Source organism: Ambystoma mexicanum, chromosome 2p (genome assembly GCF_040938575.1).
Source record: "Ambystoma mexicanum isolate Mex_15411 chromosome 2p, UKY_AmexF1_1, whole genome shotgun sequence".
Lineage (NCBI taxonomy): Eukaryota > Metazoa > Chordata > Amphibia > Caudata > Ambystomatidae > Ambystoma > Ambystoma mexicanum.
The window spans coordinates 969,839,168-969,859,327 of NC_090923.1; the positions used below are offsets into that span (position 1 = coordinate 969,839,168).

General features: G+C 46.8%; 1 protein-coding gene across 2 annotated transcripts in view; it reads left to right on the forward strand.

Moving 5' to 3' along the window:
* SPTBN2 (spectrin beta, non-erythrocytic 2) overlaps positions 1-20,160 on the forward strand; it is a 1,293,574-nt gene that overhangs the window by 180,827 nt on the left and 1,092,587 nt on the right. For both annotated transcript variants that reach the window (XM_069644771.1, XM_069644772.1), the window contains exon 2: positions 7,766-8,353. In XM_069644771.1, coding sequence (XP_069500872.1) covers positions 8,197-8,353 — 157 coding nt within the window. In that variant the 5' untranslated portion in view covers positions 7,766-8,196. The remainder of the gene's footprint in view (positions 1-7,765; positions 8,354-20,160) is intronic.

Sequence of the window (20,160 nt, forward strand, 5' to 3'; positions counted from 1 at the left end):
GTTCCCAGGTTATAACCTCTTCTTTTTCTGTATTCTTCAGGTTTTCCTTCTGTCCCACTCTCTCACTGATTTTCCACATGGGTCCCTTGAAGTCCCTTTCAAAGCTAGTGCACGTCTCCTCCAATAATTCTATCTCTTCTAAAACGAATCCTTATGCACTTCCCCACACTTCGCCAATCTTACCTCTCACTGAGGCTTATTCTCTGCAGCACTTTGCTGTGGCACTTTCCAGTGGGTCCTCCTCTGTTCAGGCTTTCCAGGGTCTGCTGCTTCCCACTAGTTAGCTCTCCACTAGTCTGCTCTTCCAATGCCAAGTCTCTTCAATTGTGGTTGCGCAGGATCTGCTTCCCTCCACGATCTTCAGAGGACTGACAAACTCTAGTTGCTCACACTAAGTTTAAAGAAGTTGTTGCTTCTCCCCTTCGGTGGGCCTCAAGTGATAATGGACACCTGCATGGTGTGGATGCTCTCTGATTGGCCATGTTGGGTGGTATCTCAGTCATCCACCTAAAGTAATATGCGGGCCAGCCACCATTTTGAATTGCACACTGCCCTGGATTTTGGGAAAGACTAGACCACTGATAATGGTTCTCATTAGAAGTGATCATCGTTGCTCCTCGACTCTTGTTCGTCTCAGTTGTTGGAAAGAAACTATACTGCTGACAGTGGTTCCTATTAGAAGTAATCATCGTTCCTCCATTCCTCTCCCTTGTCACAGTACTGAGAAAGTGATCTTCACTGAGGTGACTCTTATTCTTCCTCGTCCCAGTACTTTCTAGGAAAATGGTAAGAGGGGTACAATTTGGGAGTCTTTTAGGAGGGGGAGTGTTCCTTGGGTTGTAGGACGGCCGTTTAAGGTCCTTTGACTGGTGGGAATACTGTGTTCCTTCTAGCGAGTCCACCCTACTACCATTAGGATTGTCTCCCCTCATATGGTCCTCCCTCGGGCAACGAACCCAGGGTCAGGATCAGGTAGCAGCTGCCCTTCCATGGCCCTATGGGGAGAGACTCTCCCAAGGCCAATAGTGGTGACATCACTAGATTCATCACAGGTCCGAGACCATCTTGCTCTTGGTTTCTTGAATTCATCCTGAGGCTTCCCCGGCCCCCTCACAGCTCCTGGCCACCCACGTACCTGTCTGCCTTCTCCTTGGTGGTACCGGCGGTTCCTGGGCAGCTGTGGTCTTCCTGGAAGCTCTGGTAGTGTCTGGGCACCCAGCGGGTCGGCAGCATCTCACCAAACTGTGTGCTCCCTTTGGCTGCGCGCTCCATCTCCTCTGCGGTTTGCTTCACGTCCGGTTTTGGCTCCAGCTTGTCCTCTTTGGAGGCCAGCTCTCGCTCTCTCGTGTCGCCTCTGCATCTGAGCTTATGCTTCAACTGCCATGGATCTCCCGCGTCGGCTTGTTGTATTCTGTGTAGTCAATCGCTGGCCGCTGGGAAGTAGATTGCTCGCTTGGTTTCTCGCAAGTGTTCCTTCTCCTCCTGATCATCTTCTTTGTCACAGTACCAGTCTTAAAGTTATAGGCACAATACTTTGCATCATCTGAGTTTGTATACCTGTTCTTCTTTGTCACAGTGTCGGCTTTCAAGCCACATGTGCAATATTCTGTATTATCTCACTTTTTTTTTTTATATAAGTTAGGATGACTAGCTTGGTAACAACATGATAAAGGAGTTTGGCTTATTTGGCAAGAGTATATATTAGTTCCATCTAGGAAGGGAGCAGGAGGATTTGCCAAGGGGGCTGGATATTGGCAAACCTGTTAGCTAACTTTGAAGCAATATATATTAGCTACTTCTGAGGAAAAAGCAGGAACATTTATCAGTGGAGTTGGAAATAAAAAAAGGGGTTTGGCTAATTTGACAACAATATATATTAGCATAAGCTCTTTCCAAGGAGGGATCAAGAGGATTTATCAAAGGTGGTAAAGTGGGCTGTCACCGCGTTCCCTGGTAATGATCGTCCTTCGTCCTATAAGGGGACTCCCTCTCAATGCGATTCTCCCCTGGCATACGACTCCCATGGGGATTACTGTACTCGGGAGGTACCGCGTAAGCCTCATCAAGATTGGTCCTCCCCTGACATCCTCAGATTCGGGACACTACATATTTCTTTGTCCAAGATATATCACCTCTTACGAGGACTGGCTTCTTAAGTTTTCTTCCATCAGTATAAGGCTGTTGCTCAAAAAAGCACAGCTGAGATAGGCAAAGAGGACTTTCACATTCACGAGTATTTCACTGAGAACTGTCAAAATGTAAATTGCAAGTATATAATACTCTTTCCCATTCTTATTACACTCTGCACAGGTTCTTTAAACAGGGGATGAGGACATCTTCACTTTGTATTAAATATCAGGAATCAAACTCCAGGCCAGAACAAATCTTCACTTGTCTAGCTCTTAGTGGCCTCTGGAGAGGAGTTCGACAAGTTCTTGACAAGGCCTCTGGTATGTCTGCCATAAGCAATTTTGAGATAATTTTGTTTGGTCAGGATCTTGATGTAAACTCTCCATATGCACTGTTCTTGAACCTCTTAATCAATAATTAATATTTACTGTTCTTGCTCATCTTAATCGCGGCGGTTCAGGTTCTACTACTATTGACTACGCCGCAGTGGATGAGTGGTATCGGGAACTCTTGCAGATATTTCACACTGATTCCTTAACTGGACACTTTCCAAATAGTAGAACCATAGATGGGAAAATGTTTCCCATATTTATTATTTGTAATGAAATTTATGATATTTAAAGGTAATTTGATATTTGGCTAACAATTTGATTGCTTTGACTAGACAAATGCATTTGATAATGTATTGCGCTGGCAGAGTGGTTACACTGCTGTTTCAGTTTGAGTCTTGAGCGTAGGCAAGTCTTAAAGTGAATCAAACAGTGACCCCCTACTGAGATTCTTTGCTAAATATGTTTTTTGATTTATAAAATATGAGTAAATGCCTCACAGATGCAGTGAGTTGTTGGCTGATGGCTCTGAACAATGGAGTTGATTTCTTAGGATAGGGGTCTGAGTAGAAACTTGGAGATGTACAGGCTGACAATAATGTTTGGGTAATGTTTTAATAGGTGAGCTCTAAATAGTATGAGAAACTTAAGGTATCCATCAGTGTCACGTCAGGGTGGAGGAGGGAGTTCCAGGGGGTGGTGGCTTCTGACGAAACATCTCTGTCACCGCCATCTTTTATAAACACTTCTTGGGATGCCATTAAGTCATTGATTTGGCCATCAAAGGTTTCCCAAAGGAAGATACGGTTTAATTTGTTCTGTTAAGAATTTGGGTCCTGTTTAATCCATGGCTCAATGTGTCATACCGAAAGCCTCAACTGCGGTTCTATGGGCCACGGGAAGTCAATAGAGCTGTGCCAAATGTTTACACTTTTTGGCTTCTCCAAAAGAACTACAGCCACATATCTTGGATTCTCAGCATGCTTGTTATATCCCTCTTGGCTAGTTGGAGGTATACAGAGTTATAGTAGTCCATTTTGGTGTGGATATAGGCAGTCATAATCATGACATGATGACCAAATGAGAGCATATGAATAAGCCTATAGGGTATGCAAATTTGGGCTAACAAAGATTAAGTTATCTTTTGGACCTGGAGTCTCAGTTAAATTAATTTGAACTCCCACCAAATACTCCCGAACTGCACTGTAGGTGCTGAACAGTTCTCTATGTACGTTCTTAGGACAATGTCCTGTTGTAACTATGTAAACCTTTGTTCCTTCTCCCAACATTGCTACGCCTCATAGAACCAGCGGCAATGTCAGTACCTGTAACTTGTAACTAAGTCAATCTCCTTTTACAGTGCCTCGCTGCCCGAGGGTTGCCAGTACGATTTATAAATTCAAATAAATAAATAAATGGTCATCCAAAAACACCCCCAACCTGTACACAGTTGACACCAGAAATGGCAGAGTGCCAAGAGCTGACATCCAGATGGGGTTAGCCCTGATGGATTAGGCTGGCCACAGATCATTCATTCTATCTTTTCTGCATTGAATTGCCTGCAGTTGTCATGGACCAGAGTATCAACAGGTGACTTTCAGACTCATGTAAGGTTTCTCAAACCAAAGACCTTTATTACAATACAAAGGTCGGAGATGGTGAAAACGAGTGGGCCTACTTCTTACAAAGGTGAGGGTTTAAGGAAGACCAAATAAGTGAAGGTAAAGTACCTAAGGATCAATACCTAGTCTCTTGGTAGGACATGATCCTGAGTGCAGAGGTCCTGACCTTTCTCGGGTTGTGGACAGGGTAGACCTTTCCTACTCACCTTCTCAAAAGCATTAGGTGCAGTCAATCACGTTTTTCTATGGCTCACAGATCCTGGAAGTCCCTTCTCCGGGTGGTTTCTAATGAGAATAAATACTCCTGGGCGAAGCTTGCTTGTCTTTTGGATGACAGTTGATTTCTACTCCATCTGTCCCGCGTCAATTGTGAGGCTGCAGTCATTTGCAACTCCCAGCAATGTTGTGAGCTTGTTATCTGCTGCGACACTGGCCACTGGCCCGGTTCCCCCTGGTATGGCTACCAGCTGAGGTTTCCCGATAGCCCACTACAGGCTTTTTCAATGTTTTAATGCTTGAAGTCTTTGGGTTCCATTCCTCAGGAAAAACCCCATTTTGGGTCTTGGTTCTCAGAAACCCTTTTGGGTTTTGCTTTCTCGCTGCTTCTCTTTGCTTGGCTCTCACCATGAACCCTCAATTTGCTGGTGTTTACCACAAAGTCATGGTTTCTTAGCAGCATGAGGCCACTCCTTTGCTCTGTCTTGCAATTGAAACGATCCCGCTTTTGGTTTCCTTGGTGGGGTTGTGGCTATCCCTCCAGAATGTGTGGTTCACACATGCCTGATACCTTTGCTTCTTCTTTGCATTACTTTTAGACAAACGGTTTTTATCTTAAGCTAGTGAAGTATATGAAGTATCCTTGGTGGCCTGGCCAGTATCACTAGAATCGGCACTATAGCTCCCTGCTAGCCTCATCTTTTAACTTGTCTTTCTATGGTTCTACTTCACTTCGGTCTTTGCCTATGAGTCGTTTCCTTGGTCCAGGACCACAAGGTATTCAGACTCACTCACTCTTGACCTTAGCTATACTCCAGCTCTGGCCCCACTTGCCTTTAATTCCACCTCTCTTCACTCCTTTCATCTGTTGGCTTGCATGGCTTTGCCAATGCTGGTTTGTTACTATCTTGGGAGGATAGCTCAACAGCAACGTGCTTGCCTTCGAAGCATGACGACACGGAGCAACACAGGTTCGATCCCCGGGTCCGCGCTTAGAAACCTCTGGGTATTAAGTGCCTTATAAATAACCTATCATATCGTATACAAGGAAAAGGTTCCTACCAGAACGCTTAATTCAGTAACTACTTATCAACTATTTAATATAAAACTACTTCATTATTGCAAGCATCTGATCGTAAGGGACAAAATCATTCCTTACACTTAATGGTGTCTTTATCAAAGAAATTTTTTATTTTAGTTTAACATACATATTTTTTCAAAAAGCTATCTTAATTTCTTTTCAATACATCATAAAAGAGAAAACAAATGAAAACCACAACTGTGAGACAAGATGTTCAGAAAATGTAACAGTCAAAAATATTTTCAAATACCATTCTTTTGCCTCATGAACCGGATTATAGGGAACACATCACGTGTAGAGGGCGGAGGGCAGAGAGTAGGTCAACTTGGTGCCTGCATCCTCAGTTTAAACCAATGCATTTAAATGAAATTTTAAGCACACACCTCTCGTTAGAGGCGTTGCTAGGGGGGTGGGGGGGCATGGGGGTCTATTACACCCGGTCTTTTGGTTGTAGCCCCAGACAGAAGCTCAGGAGCTACAACCAAAAGACTAGCTAGCCCCGGGTCCTGACAGTCCCGACTTTAGTGTAGCCCCGGATCTTTTCCAGACCTAGCAACATCCTTGCCTCTCATTATGAGGCATGTTGGGCAAGGGTTATAGTAGAGGCACACCCGTGCTAACAGTCTTTAATGGAGAGGACACGGTGCCAGTGCTTCCGTCCTCCCCATTCCCATTGAGTCCTACGGGACTCAAATGGGAATGGGGAGTAGCATTTTCTGGCGCGTGACTTCACGGACTGCCGGGCTGTAATGCCCCAGTGATTCCGTGAAGTCAGGCGCCAGAATGAGAACTCTGCCGGTAGCCTGCCGGTTTTACCGGCACAGCTACCGCCAGAGTTGTAATGAGGCCCATATGTGTAGAATTTGGTGGAGTGGCACTGTAGTAGGCCCTTCTCTGCTTCAAGGAGCAGAGAAGAAAGCTGGTTTCTAAGCGTGAGCCTATCTGCTCACCTCTCTTTATTCTCTCCCTTTCCCGCCTCTGATGATCGTTACTTGCCTCTTCCTCCTGCTTCACTTGCTCCTCCTGGCCCTCTCTCTCACCACAAATGCCTTTCTCTTGCTGCTCTTTGATCCTCTTTCCTGCTCTTTTCCTTCTCTAGCGCTTTCCTTTCCTCCTTTCTTCCTTTTGCTGTTTCCTGTCCTTTCCGTGTTCCAAAGTCCGCCTCCGTGTGCCTCCCTCACCATCCCTGCACTGCTCACCTCCCTCCAAACTTCCTCAATTACTGCCGCGCCCAGACCCCTTTGTATATACCTGGGCTCTCTCCTTAATGGGGACGATGAGGTTTTCACTGATGACCTGTGCAGATTTATTGTCTCGAAGGTGGGATTGGAGGGTGGGACTTGGTTCCCCCTCTCACCCCTCTTTAGCTATTGTGGGCTCATTAGTGTATGTTTAGCTCGCGGACCCACAGGCCAAGTCTACAAACCGTGTGGCTCCCATTTTGGAATCAGGTGACTCTGTCATGGTAGCCACCTGATTCATCCATGGCTTCTCCCCTTTGGCTAGCTAGTTCATAGGAGTGCAAGACCCAGGTGGGAGGGCACTGCTATGCTACATGCATAAAGATGACTGACAAGCACTTCAATCTGTGTAATCAGACACACTCTTAGTTAACTGATCCCAGTTACTTTTCCTATCAAACTTCCTTTTCCGTTGCCACCTTCATTTAGGAGTCTTGTCCCCAATTCTGAGGTCTCTCCACCCCGTGTAACTCACAGCACTTAATTTGTAATTTACCCTGCTTCAGCTCAGTGGCGAAACCTAAAATGAGGCGCGGTTGGAGTTGGTGCTGAAATGTTGTTGTGAAGATTCCTCCCCCGCAGTGACATATTGAGGTATTCGGCCAATCTGGGCCACTTGAATAGAGGGGTCTCCCTACACTGCAGTAGATCTAGGGTATCAGTTACGCTCCAACCTCAGTCCTACCCGCCTTTCAACGACATCATCCTAATGTGAACCGATGCAGGCTTCCATATAGACCGAGCTCCTTCTGGGAGGTGCAGACGTGGCGTCAGTTGTAACCCGCGACTCCTAGGCTAACCCCATAAGCATACGTTTCTGTAAAAGAGTGCTACATATTCACAATCACGGTAACCATGATGAACCATTAAGGTGGCCACAGATGCCTAGGTCACGCTGTAACCTGAACATCAGTTTGAAAACCAGCAGGCCAATTTAGCATTTCAATCTTTCTTGGTTGATACAATGGTTGCAACTGGGTCGGGCAATAGTAACATATTTGATTAAAGCACCAAGAGGGAATTCAGTTTTTGGTGTGGACTTTTGGAATTGTAAATATTATAATATGGTGTCATTATATAATTTTACATTTGTGACAATGGCAACAGCTTTTGAGTGATGAAACGTGTTTCCTTCTTTTCCCACAGGATACATGAAGAGTCTCAGCCTGCTCAAACCTGGTGGCTATTGTGGATGAAGAGCCCCAGCTTGCCTAGCACGAATCCATACGTGAATTAAGTCACGGCCCTCGACGGAAGGTTGTCTGTGAATCACGGGCTGCGTTACGCAATACCTGTTACAATGACGTGGCCTGGTATACAGGTTTGGTCGTCGATTGGTTAACACTCTGCAGCTATCTGGGAAGGACTGTGTTAAGAGGGCCCCACTTTCGAGTCGTGTGAAGGGTAGACACTACATGTACAATTTTAAATCTTCAAGGACCTGCGGCCCACTGTGCTAGTCCCACTTGGGAGAACGGGTCAGTCTTAAGGTCTGAACAGGTTTGCGTTGAGGAGCCCCTGTTCTTGTTTACACTTTGTATTTGGATGAGGAGCAACTGCCACTGCTCTGCACCACAATGAGTAGCCCACTTTCACCAACAGACTATGATAGTCTGGAGATTCAGCAGCAGTACAATGACATCAACAACCGTTGGGAGCTGGCTGACGAGGATTGGGACAACGAGAACAGTTCAGCCCGCCTCTTTGAGCGCTCACGCATCAAGGCTCTAGCGGGTGAGTACTAATCCTGAGGGATCAGCGCTAGCACAAAAAAACTGGTTTCATTTGCATGGGAATAGTGGGTAAGCACTGGGGGAAGAGTTTAGACCATGCACATTTTGCCCGGACTGAGGGGATAGAATCCGACGCAGGAAAGAACAGTAAGCATTAAAGAAAGACTAGCGAAATGAATGGGGAAGGAGCAAGTGTCATGCTAGTAGGACCAAGGAGAAAGGAACTGAGAAAAAGTCTGTCATTATTCAATTTTCTTTGCAAAATGACTTTTGGAAACACATCAGGAAGTATTGTATAGTTCAGTTACAACCTTGATCATGCATAAGTAGAGATTTGTCCTGCCAGAGGGACAGAGTTCACCCTGATCTCTGCATTGTGTGACCTAGGAATGGTGCTATGTGGCAGAGCCCCTGATCATATAAAACCTTTCACTGTGTTCAATTCTGGAGATCAAACCCGAGGGACTGGTATCAATTCTAGTGGCCTCGTTCACAGAAGTGTTTCCAGTTGTGGCAGTGACATCTTGAGTTTTGTGTCCACTTGTGATGGCCACACATCTTGTAGAGTGTCCAGTTGTGGAGGTCACATCTGGAGAACACTGTGAATTTCTGTAGGTTGCATCCAGAGTATTGTGTTCACTTTTTGAGGGATTATTCGGATTATTGTGTAAACGTCCAAGATGCCACTAATCTTTTCATTCTGAAAGCCCAGTCTGGTGTATTGCTCCAAGTTCTCTAGATCGTGTCTGGAGTAATTGTGTCCAGTTCAGGAGGTTGCATCGCCATTAGAATTAATACAAATTAGAGACAGTCCATATTTCAAATGGTCCAAGATGTGCAAGGAATATTCCCTTTAGAGAGAGGTAGTCTGATAGCTGTGAGACATGATGAAGACGTTTAGGTACTAAGTGATGTGAATACCATAGAGGAGCTGAAGAGTGGTTATGAGGTCACACTTGTCAGATGAGGCTCAAGAGCAACAATAGGAATTTCAACTGCACAACAACAAGTGATAAATGCATGGTGGTTAATATAGAGGATTAATCAAAAACAGATCTGAAGTCTACAGTGTTGCCGCAGGAAGGGATGTGTAGACTAGATGAGCCAAAAAGTAAGAAACAAGTATGGTCATATCTGCTACTTATATCCTGGAGGATCTGTTTCAGCGGCTTCAGAGATGGCGGGGTGCCGCAGAGAGGCTAAGAATTGAGACGATAAGAACAACCAGAATCCACTTTTTGTGATTTTGTGTAGCTCACCTGGGTTAATGCCAATAGAAACAAAGATGGCAAATGAGTGCTTCAAGCTCAGAAATCTCTAGATTTGGGTAAACTCTAATGATTATTAAAAAGAACCTGTGCCTTGTCAATGTTGTTGTTAACCTCTCCTACTCCTGTTCACGATTAAGCACTGGATTTATTTCAAATTAGTGATTTGATTTTCGACATAGTGCATGTTAGAAGAGTAAGGCGTACCTAGGCATTGTCCTGTCTACATACCTTGTATGACTACCATCTGTAGATCCTAAACAGGCTACACAGTGGGGTGGATATGGATGAAGACGTAGCATGGACGAGACTTTGGTTTGGGTGGGACCTTGTTTAGGTGCACCTCTGGATTGTATATGAGTGGCTCATTTGAGGACTTCTGAGTTATTCTTAGAAGAACAAGCCACGTTGAAGAGACACTGTCACTCTGGCTATCTACCACTGCTATCTTTTTCGTTGTTGCGGTGTGGGACTAGGTACAGCAGGTCTTTGGTCTAGCAGAATCATCAGCCATTCCTTTGTGTCCACAGCTCAAAGGCTGACAGTTTACCTTTGTTCAATAAAGACATCAGGACATTTCCTGAAGCCCAGCCTTAGGAAAGAAGCAGCCTGTTAGTAAATTGCCCCAATTTCCTACCATCCAGTACACCTCATTGATGGGCTGTCAGTTGACTAGCATGCTATGGGACTTTGTGCGAGTACAGAGAACCCACTACTTACCTTTTGTGGCAGCGGAGCCATAAACCTGCAATTATAACTTGGAATGTTGGTCACCAGATCATTCACAGAGAGCTCCAGGTTTTCTAGTTTTTGCAAGTATTTAGAAGCTTTCTCTTAATGTGGTGTGATCCTGGCCTCATCACACCACTTGAATTATGTGTTACAGGAACTAGGGATATGGTGTTTAATATTTTTAGTTTGAACTGCATAGTCTGGGCTTTGCCAACAGCAGCTTGATCTGCATGGTAGTTGGACGTTCTTTGGGATTTTGGGGTTCATAAAATGGGGGCTGCCCCACTGGAAGTATACTTAGATTGTGCAGAGTATACTGGAATTTTGTAAACTGCGAATGTGCTGGGCTCGTCAAGATGGGAACTGTGGCGGGTCGGAAGAAGGAATCAGAAACTTGGAAGACATGGTTCAGGTTCTTTTAATGTAAATTATAAGTAGAAGGCCTAACTTTCCCTATCACTAGAGGGAATACCCAACTTATCTGAAGAAACTAAAGGTGCTTGTCCGTTGTCAAGAATTACAAAAGAAAATAGGTCCTCTGACCAAACTACCCTATCTGGCCCTGCCACTAATTCTAAGTAACTTAAAATAGACCCTGGGAATGATTTGTCTTTGCCTGGCATCTCCTCCAGCTCATTCAATAATCTCTTGAATTATAACACCTCTCGGTAGGACAGATAGTCTCGGCGATCAATTCCCTGGTACTGAAGAATGAGAAATGCAGTGTAAATCTGTCCACTGTCTAAATCTGTCCACTGTCTACCCTTGTAGACAGTGGACAGATTTCCACTGCATTTCTCGTTCCTTTTTAAATTGCTCTATGAAGAGGGCCTTTTCCTGCTTTGTTCTCATGGCACACTCAGCCACAGTCTAGACTAATAAAGCAATCATTGCCAAAATACCTGTGGGGGTCTCTGCCCTGTTTTTAGTTTGTCACGTGCCTAAGCTTATGGCTACATGTTCAACACCAGCACTCCGTTGGGCATCATCTGTCAGAGTCTTGTACACAACCATAGTGCATCCAGGACCCCGGAGGTGCAGGAGCACCTACCACTGCAGGAGCAGTGGTGCCAGCATCCCTGCTACTATCTGCTGGTCAAGGTAGGCACCCTGCCGTAAATCCCGACCCCAACACCACCATTCGCCCCAACACGGAGACCGCCGTATTTGTGCTGCATTATTCGTGGCATAGAAGGATAAAATCCTTTCTGGCTTCGATTTGAGGCCAACACTGATATTTTAGCATTTTCCACTGGCCTCCATTGGAACACACAAGGTGTTCCAGTTCCAAGATGGTCGCCGGCATCTTCCTCGCCTCCCCGACGTCCACCTAACCGAAGCGCATGATTGCATTGGCCAGCCGCAGCTTCACAAGGCCAATCACCCACCGGCAGGCGAACGCCGGCCCTCTCCCAAAGGATCCTCTCCACAAGGATCGTGCCCTGTCTGGAGCCTGTGAACAGTGCATCCAGGACCTCGGAGGTGCAGGAGCACCTACCACTGCAGGAGCAGTGGTGCCAGCATCCCTGCTACTATCTGCTGGTCAAGGTAGGCACCTTGCCGTAAATCCCAACCTCAACACCACCATTCACCCCAACACAGAGACCGCCGTATTTGTGCTGCATTATTCGTGGCATAGAAGGATAAAATCCTTTCTGGCTTCGATTTGAGGCCAACACTGATATTTTAGCATTTTCTACTGGCCTCCATTGGAACACACGAGGTGTTCCAGTTCCAAGATGGCCGCCAGCATCTTCCTCGCCTCCCCGACGTCCACCTGACCGAAGCGCATGATTCCATTGGCCAGCCGCAGCTTCACAAGGCCAATCACGCGCCGGCAGGCGAACGCCGGCCCTCTCCCAAAGGATCCTCTCCACAAGGATCGTGCCCTGTCTGGAGCCTGTGAACAGTGCATCCAGGACCCCGGAGGTGCAGGAGCACCTACACTTGCAGGAGCAGTGGTGCCAGCATCCCTGCTACTATCTGCTGGTCAAGGTAGGCACCCTGCCGTAAATCCCGACCCCAACACCACCATTCGCCCTAACACGGAGACCGCTGTATTTGTGCTGCATTATTCGTGGCATAGAAGGATAAAATCCTTTCTGGCTTCGATTTGAGGCCAACACTGATATTTTAGCAATTTCCACTGTCCTCCATTGGAACACACGAGGTGTTCCAGTTCCAAGATGGCTGCCGGCATCTTCCTCGCCTCCCCGACGTCCACCTGACCGAAGCGCATGATTCCATTGGCCAGCCGCAGCTTCACAAGGCCAATCACGCGCCGGCAGGCGAACGCCGGCCCTCTCCCAAAGGATCCTCTCCACAAGGATCGTGCCCTGTCTGGAGCCTGTCCGGAGACTCCGGAGGCCTGGGCCATGAACCCTGCCCCTCTGGAACCCATCGAGTAAGCACCCTTAATGCTGCTCGTGACATTCACTCAAATTATATGTGCACTCCATGCCAACCGTACTACTGTAGCACTCATGCAAGATGCAGTTGCACATCATTGTCACTGACCTCGAACTCTGCTATGGTCCCGCTGCGCTCTGCGTGATGTATTACTGAGCTACACTAGGCCGCTCTGTGCTATGTTTAAGCCCAATATTTCTTACTTTTGATCACCACTTATTTGACTCTGCACATATGTATTTTCAGGTTTACAATACATCAGGTTCCCAGTTAGCACTAAACGGAACATTGCATTTCAGCGTCTACTTAACCTGATACTGTACTCAGCATATCTTACACGGATCACCCATTATGTGGCTGAGGTACGCGTACCGTTACAGTAAACACATCTAAACTGTCCTGACTGTCATTGCACCAAATACGGGCTTGGTTGTCATTGCATCTGACTACCTTGTACACTGTGTTTAGGCCCACCTAGTTAAAGTGAATCTGCCTACGGTGGTCTACCTTAGAGTATTCTATGTACCTTGTACACTGTGTTTAGGCCCACTTAGTTAAAGTTGCAGACCTCTTTTGATTTGTGTTGTGCCTTATGGCCGCAAACTGACCACATTTGATCTATGTTGTGCCTTATGGTCGCTAACAGACCACATTTGATTTATGTTGTGCCTTATGGTCGTTAACAGACCACATCTGATTGTGTTGTGCCTTATGGTCGTTACCAGACCACATCTGATTGGTGTTGTGCCCTATGGTCACTAACTGACCACATTTGACTTGTGCCCTATGGTCGCTAACTGACCACATTTGATTGTGTTGTGTCTTATGGTCGTTAACAGACCACACCTGATTTGTGTTGTGCCCTATGGTCACTAACTGACCACATTTGACTCGTGCCCTATGGTCGCTAACTGACCACATTTGATTGTGTTGTGCCTTATGGTCGTTAACAGACCACACCTGATTTGTGTTGTGCCCTATGGTCACTAACGGACACTCTGATTGTGTTGTACTCTATGATCACACACAGAATATGCATTTCAGGTCACACTGTGAGTCTTGAATATCATGCCCCATATTATTTGGTAAACCCCTGGCCGACAACTAGCCACCCACTATCTACACTGCGCTACTCTAGCCAGACATCCTAGCGACGTTAGGGATATTAATAGTATCAGTTAACCACCCTAACCACCATGTGCAGAAACCTGACCTCCCTGACCTTCATAACTGTAACCATGGCCTTTGCTACCTACAGCACTAGCCCCCCCACAGACAGAAACCTAAGACTTAGGGCAAGACTACCTTGCATATACGAACCCAAAAGAAATAGCACTAACCATACTGTTAGATCCCCAACTATACAGAGGCACTTGGACAATCTAACCCAAGCCACAACACCCTTAACTCCGACCCCAAACCCCACTCATTATCACAAAAAGAAACACCCGAGTCCAAACAAGCACACAGATAAATCCGCAAGCTATCCCGCCCCTAAGAACACCCTATCTCTTACTGGATCCCTGATCAATGCTAGATCCATGGTAGCCCATGCAACTGAAATTGTGACATACTAAACAACAGCAGTATTGACCTCCTCGCCGTAACAGAAACATGGCTTCACGAGGCAGCAGGACCCTCCCTGATGTTAGCAGTACCTGACAATTACCAGATCCACAGGGTAGACAGACCCAATGCCAAAGGTGGTGGCCTAGCCATCATCGCTAAAACTACTCTTCCTATCAGACTCACCACCTCACCCCCATGTGCTTCCTGCGAAGTACTATCAGCAAAAATGCAACTTTCCAACAATCGCACGCTAACTACTCACCTGATCTATAGGCCCCCAGACCCCCTGGGAACCTTCGAAGATGACCTTACCACCCTCATAGCGAACAATACCCAAAATCACTCACAAACACTACTGCTGGGCGACTTCAACATCGGCTTTAGTGAGCTTGACAACAAAAATGCCCTCGCTATAACAGCTTTTCTAAAAGACCACGGCCTCACTCAAAAAGTCCTCTCCCCTACACATACCAAAGGCAGAACCCTTGACTGGATATCTGAACTTAACTGCGACATAGTCATCACCGACATCATCCCTCAACTATGGACTGACCACTATCTAATAAACTTCACTGCCACACTTGACCTCCTCAGCCCTAAAATTATCAAAACGATACCACCACTTCCCACCAGAAGTAAAAAAGACATCACCACAGAAAAACTCATCCCCCTTCTCCTGCCCACTATCAATGGCCTGAAGGACAATACTGACCCAGACACCTTAGTAGACACCTTTAATAAAGCCATGTCTCATGCACTAGACACGATTGCACCTCCAAAACTTCGCAAAGCTAAACAAGTATCTCACCTCAATGCTTGGTTCACCCCCCAACGTAAAGACCTGAGAAAGCAGAAACAAAAACTCCAAACCATTTGGCGTAACTCGCCTACCGACGTTAACAAAGCTAACTTAACCCAATTCACTAAACATTACAAGTCAGAAATTATCAACACAAAAAAAATGTATTCAATAACAGAATTACCAATTCCAAATCTAATACCAAGGAACTCTTTGCCATCCTACGGGAAATGGAATCCCCCATCCAACCCACTGACATGGTCCCCAAGGACAAGATATGGTGCACTAATATCCAGAATGCCCTATCAAATAAAATCTCCACCCTCCAACTTAAAATAAATAATAAAAAGGATGCCCTCTCCTCTACTGATCAACAAGAACCTCCAGTGACTGAACCTAATACTATCCCCCCTTTTAGCTTTAAACCTATCTCCATCTTCGACACTGAAAAGGTTATCCTCTCACTGAAGCCTTCCAACTGCAAGGGCGACAGTTTCCCAGCTCAAATAATAAAGGATGCAGCTAGAGATTTAGCCCCATTTATCTCGAAGCTTATTAACTCCTCCTTCAAATCCAAAACTGTGCCGGCCAACCTAAACGAATCTTGGGTCCTCCCCCTGCTTAAAAAACAAACCCTCGATCCATCCATCCCAACCAATTACAGACCTATCACCACTGTACCCTTTCTACTAAAAATTATCGATAGAGTAGCCTATCTCCAAATTCAAGATTACTTAGAAATTAACCATCTACTTGGCTCGCGCCAATCGGGTTTCCGCCCCTTCCATGGCACTGAAACAGCCTTGATAGATCTTAAAACTAAAATGGAGGAATTTAAGGATAGCGGTAAAACAGCGCTGCTGCTCCTACTGGACTTGTCAGCAGCTTTTGATCTGGTGGATCATGCAGTCTTATGAAAGCACCTCAAGCTCGCTGCCAACTTCACAGGAGAAGCCATAGCATGGGTCCAATCCTTTCTAGCCAACCGGACCATGAGAGTGTTTTCCACTTCCACTTGTGCCGATCCCATCCAAATTACATGTGGAGTCCCACAGGGCTCCTGTGTCTCACCTACCATGTACAACATTTTCACCAAGCCACTGTTCGACAAGTTGGACAGACTGGGTGTCACCTACACAAATTACGCAGATGACACCCAGATCCTCATACCCCTTTCGGGCAACTATCAAGCGGACCTGGCATTGGTGAATGAAATCTACATCCTCATTCAGGCATGGATGGCCACCCATGGCCTCTGCCTGAACGACGATAAAACCGAAATCTTGCTCCTCGGATCAGACCATAACCTATCTAATCTTACCCCAGACTATACCTCGTTCAACATTGACAATAATGCTATCAAGGTTACGCGTGAGGTCAAAACCCTAGGTTTTTACCTCGACTCAGCCCTCACCCTCAAAAAGCAAGTGAACTCCCTCACCTCCACAACCACCTACATGTGTAAACTTATCCGTGCCGCCAAACCCTTCCTATCGAGCGCCAACTGCCTCACCTTGGCCAATGCCCTTATCATGTCCAGACTGGACTATTGCAACGCCTTATATTCTGGTGCTAATAAGGCGGTGTAGAGACTGGTAGGGGGTGGTCTGTACTTCTGCTCTCTATATGGTAGAGGGGAGGCACAGAAGACCCCAGCCAAGATTCTCTATTACGGTAGCAATGGACGAGCAATCAAGGCCTAGCTTCTCAGGAGGTGATGCAGGCTGGTTCTTAAGTACAGTGTAGTCCCCAAGCCCCCACAAAGGAATGTCCACACACTGTATTGGTTAGAACACAGTCTTTATATAATCAATATTCAAGGTTATGTGCACTTATCATAATAACTCACTTTGTACTTAGGAAAATCAACAATGGCAAATATATACAATTCTAAAGTGGTACCACCCTTTGTATTAGATCTTATTAAAGTGCATCAACAATACTGTAACAATGTCACACAGATCAATAGAGTGAAACCAGCAATACAGAGAGCAGAGAAAATAAGATGGTTGAGCAATAGGCAGAATACTGGCCCCTACCACTAGACACAGTTCTGTGTGGAGATCCCCCCACCTGGGCAACCTGTAAAATAAAGATATAGCACAAGCCCAGTCCATATATTGTTCTGCAAGTCTTATTCCCTCCTATAATGTTTTTACCCCCCCAATGTACCTGGTGGAGTCGAGTTCTTCGAAGAGGCGTCGACAGATCCTTCTTGAGCGACCCCCTTTCAAGCGGGAGTCACGGATCGTCGAGAGGCGTCGAGAAGCGTCGAGGAACTCGGCGTTCGGCGGCGAGGAATCGACGGCCCTTCTTGAATGCCTTCCCTTTCAAGCGGGAGACACGGGGTGTCGAATGTCCGTCGAGGAACTCGGCGTTCGGCGTCGGGGAATCGACGGCCCTTCTTGAATGCCTTCCCTTTCAAGCGGGAGACACGGGGCGTCGAACGTCCGACAACAAACAGGGTAGAACGGCGTCGATGAGGCGGCAGCTTCGATCCAAGCGGTGCTCGTCGACGACGGAGCGTTGGCGTCCTGCAAGGCAGAGGCGTGCGGGGCACCTCGATGACAATTGTTCTGGACCGCAAAGATTGTGGAGACGGGGGCCCAGCAAGGGCATCGAGTCGTTTGAGTCTTTGTGGTCTTCGGGTGGCGGGAAACCCACCGGCAGGTTTCTCCTCGGCGCGTTGGTCGTCCTCGACTTTCTCCGGCAGGATAAAGCGGTCGACGGTGCGGACGAGGGAGTCCTTCGATTCAAATGTTCTTAGGCAAGGCGCGGACGGCTCCGGTCGTCGGCGGCACGGCGTCAAGTGGTTCCCACGGCTGGGCAACACAACTTCGACGGGCCTCCAGCGGTTACACAGACCTGCGAACCCTGGTCGACGGCAATGGACTTCGACGGCGGCGATGTCCGGGTGCTTCACTTCGATCTCCTCGGCGGTCCCGTCTCGGGTCGGCAGCCTTTCGAGGGTCTGACTTCCAGGGCGCTTCGGCGAAGATGTAGCGGTGCTCGATGATCCCTCGGAGCACGGGAAGAGGGCACCTTACCAGGTCCTCTCTCGGGTCAGTCCTCGACGAATTCGGCAGCTTTCAGATCAGTCGAAGCAAGTGCAACAGCAAGTCTTCTTCTTCCAGCTGGGCGTCGAGGATCAGCAGTTCCAGTTACTCTTAGAGTGGAGACTCAGCTTCTGAACGCTTCTGAACAATTACCAGTGGTGAGAGGTCCCCAGATATACTATTCTGTCTCTCATCCACACTGCTGGCACACACTCAGCAGCCAATCATACAGAAGGGCATTCATGCAGTCAGTCAGCCAATCAGGCACACAGTGCATTCAGGCCACCCTCCTCCCTTTCAGACACTCACAACAAGGAATGTGGATTGGGACAAGTACCCAGCCATTCAACACTACACACTGCATTCAGGCCAGTTTCGGGCAGGGCTGTCTCAGTCTTTGTCTCTCATGCCAGAAACCAGACAACCACAACAAGGAGTGTATATTGGTCACACACTCCATTCACCCAGGTCCCACCCACAGGAGGTACCCACAACATACAGTCACTGGGAAGGCTCCAGTCAGTCTAGCTGGGCCTTCACAACAACACCATATATGGAACTTCCACCCAACAGCCAGTCAGGGGGAAGGGACAGAGTCAGGGCTTCCCAGGACTTTGGGAAAACAAGGTACCAGGCAATAGAAAGCAGGAGGCCACAGGGACCATCTTGTTTCCTATCAGGAATCAACTGATCCCAATGGCAGGGCCTGGGTATCCCAAAATGGAGGACACCCAGAGCACCTGTCAAATTCAGCATGGAGCTGCCACCAGCCCATGCCCTGCTCAGTGGGCCACCCACAGGTGCCCAAAAACATACACTAGGGGCACAGGGTTGTACCCCTACCCATGGGTGCCATAAGGGTATCCCATGGGTCTGTTCACCAAACCAAAAGAGAGAGCTGCACTGCCAGGAGTCCCACATGGACTCCTGGGCAGGAAACACGACAGAACACACGATAAAAAGCAGTAAAGGACAAGGATTCAGAGGCCCTGTCCCTCTGATGCATTTCCAGCATCACAGGCGGTTACAGATAAACTCCAAAGACTACAAAATAATGCTCTTAGAGCAGCTCTGAACATCCCACGCAGAGAGCATATCACCAAACACCGGACCGAGGCCCACTGGCTCAAAATCAAGGACAGAATCCTCCTTAAAACCATATCCCTCACAGCCAAATGCCTCAACAATCAAGCACTCCCCTACCTAGCTGAAAGAATCAACTGGAGACCCTCTAACCGACTGACTAGATCTGCCAACACCTTCTTACTTGAAGTCCCGAGATTCAAACTTACCACGGCAGGCGGATCCAGCTTCCCAGTTAGAGCTGCACAATCTTGGAACACACTCCCACTTGACCTCAGACGCCCTCTACCTTACACTAGATTTAGATCCAATGCCATCAAATGGCTGCACAACAACGATTTGTAACACCTGTTAAGACAATACTCTTCTGCATTTACCTATTTTGATCCTACATGTACTGCCTCACCTGTATCATCTGTTGTAAGTTACCACTGTTTTTTTTTGTTTGTTTTTTTGTAATAGCCTGTGTCAGGCTTTGTAACCAAGCTTTGAGTCTACTTGTACTGTTGCGCCCAGATGCCCACGGGCTTGGAGCGCATTACCAAATAAATAAACAAACAAACAAACAAACATAGTTACAATAAGACTATCGAGCGACTAGATAACACACATCTACAATTTTGAGTAAGACAACAAAGCAAATTGAAGTATTTCTTTGTACCTCCTTATTCTATCCACTTTTAGATAAGCAGCCCATCAGCACTGCCTAAGGAACGTGGTATAGAGAGGTAGGGCCAGCTAGAAACGTCTCTGTCTCCTCTGTATCGTTCTCCTCTTTTCAACATAAATTGTTGTACACATAAGTATAAATACTTATTTGAGGAATTGTTTCTGTGCATATTTTGACAGGTGGTAACCAGCTTACTTTGTCCTTCTGCTTGGGGGAGACCAA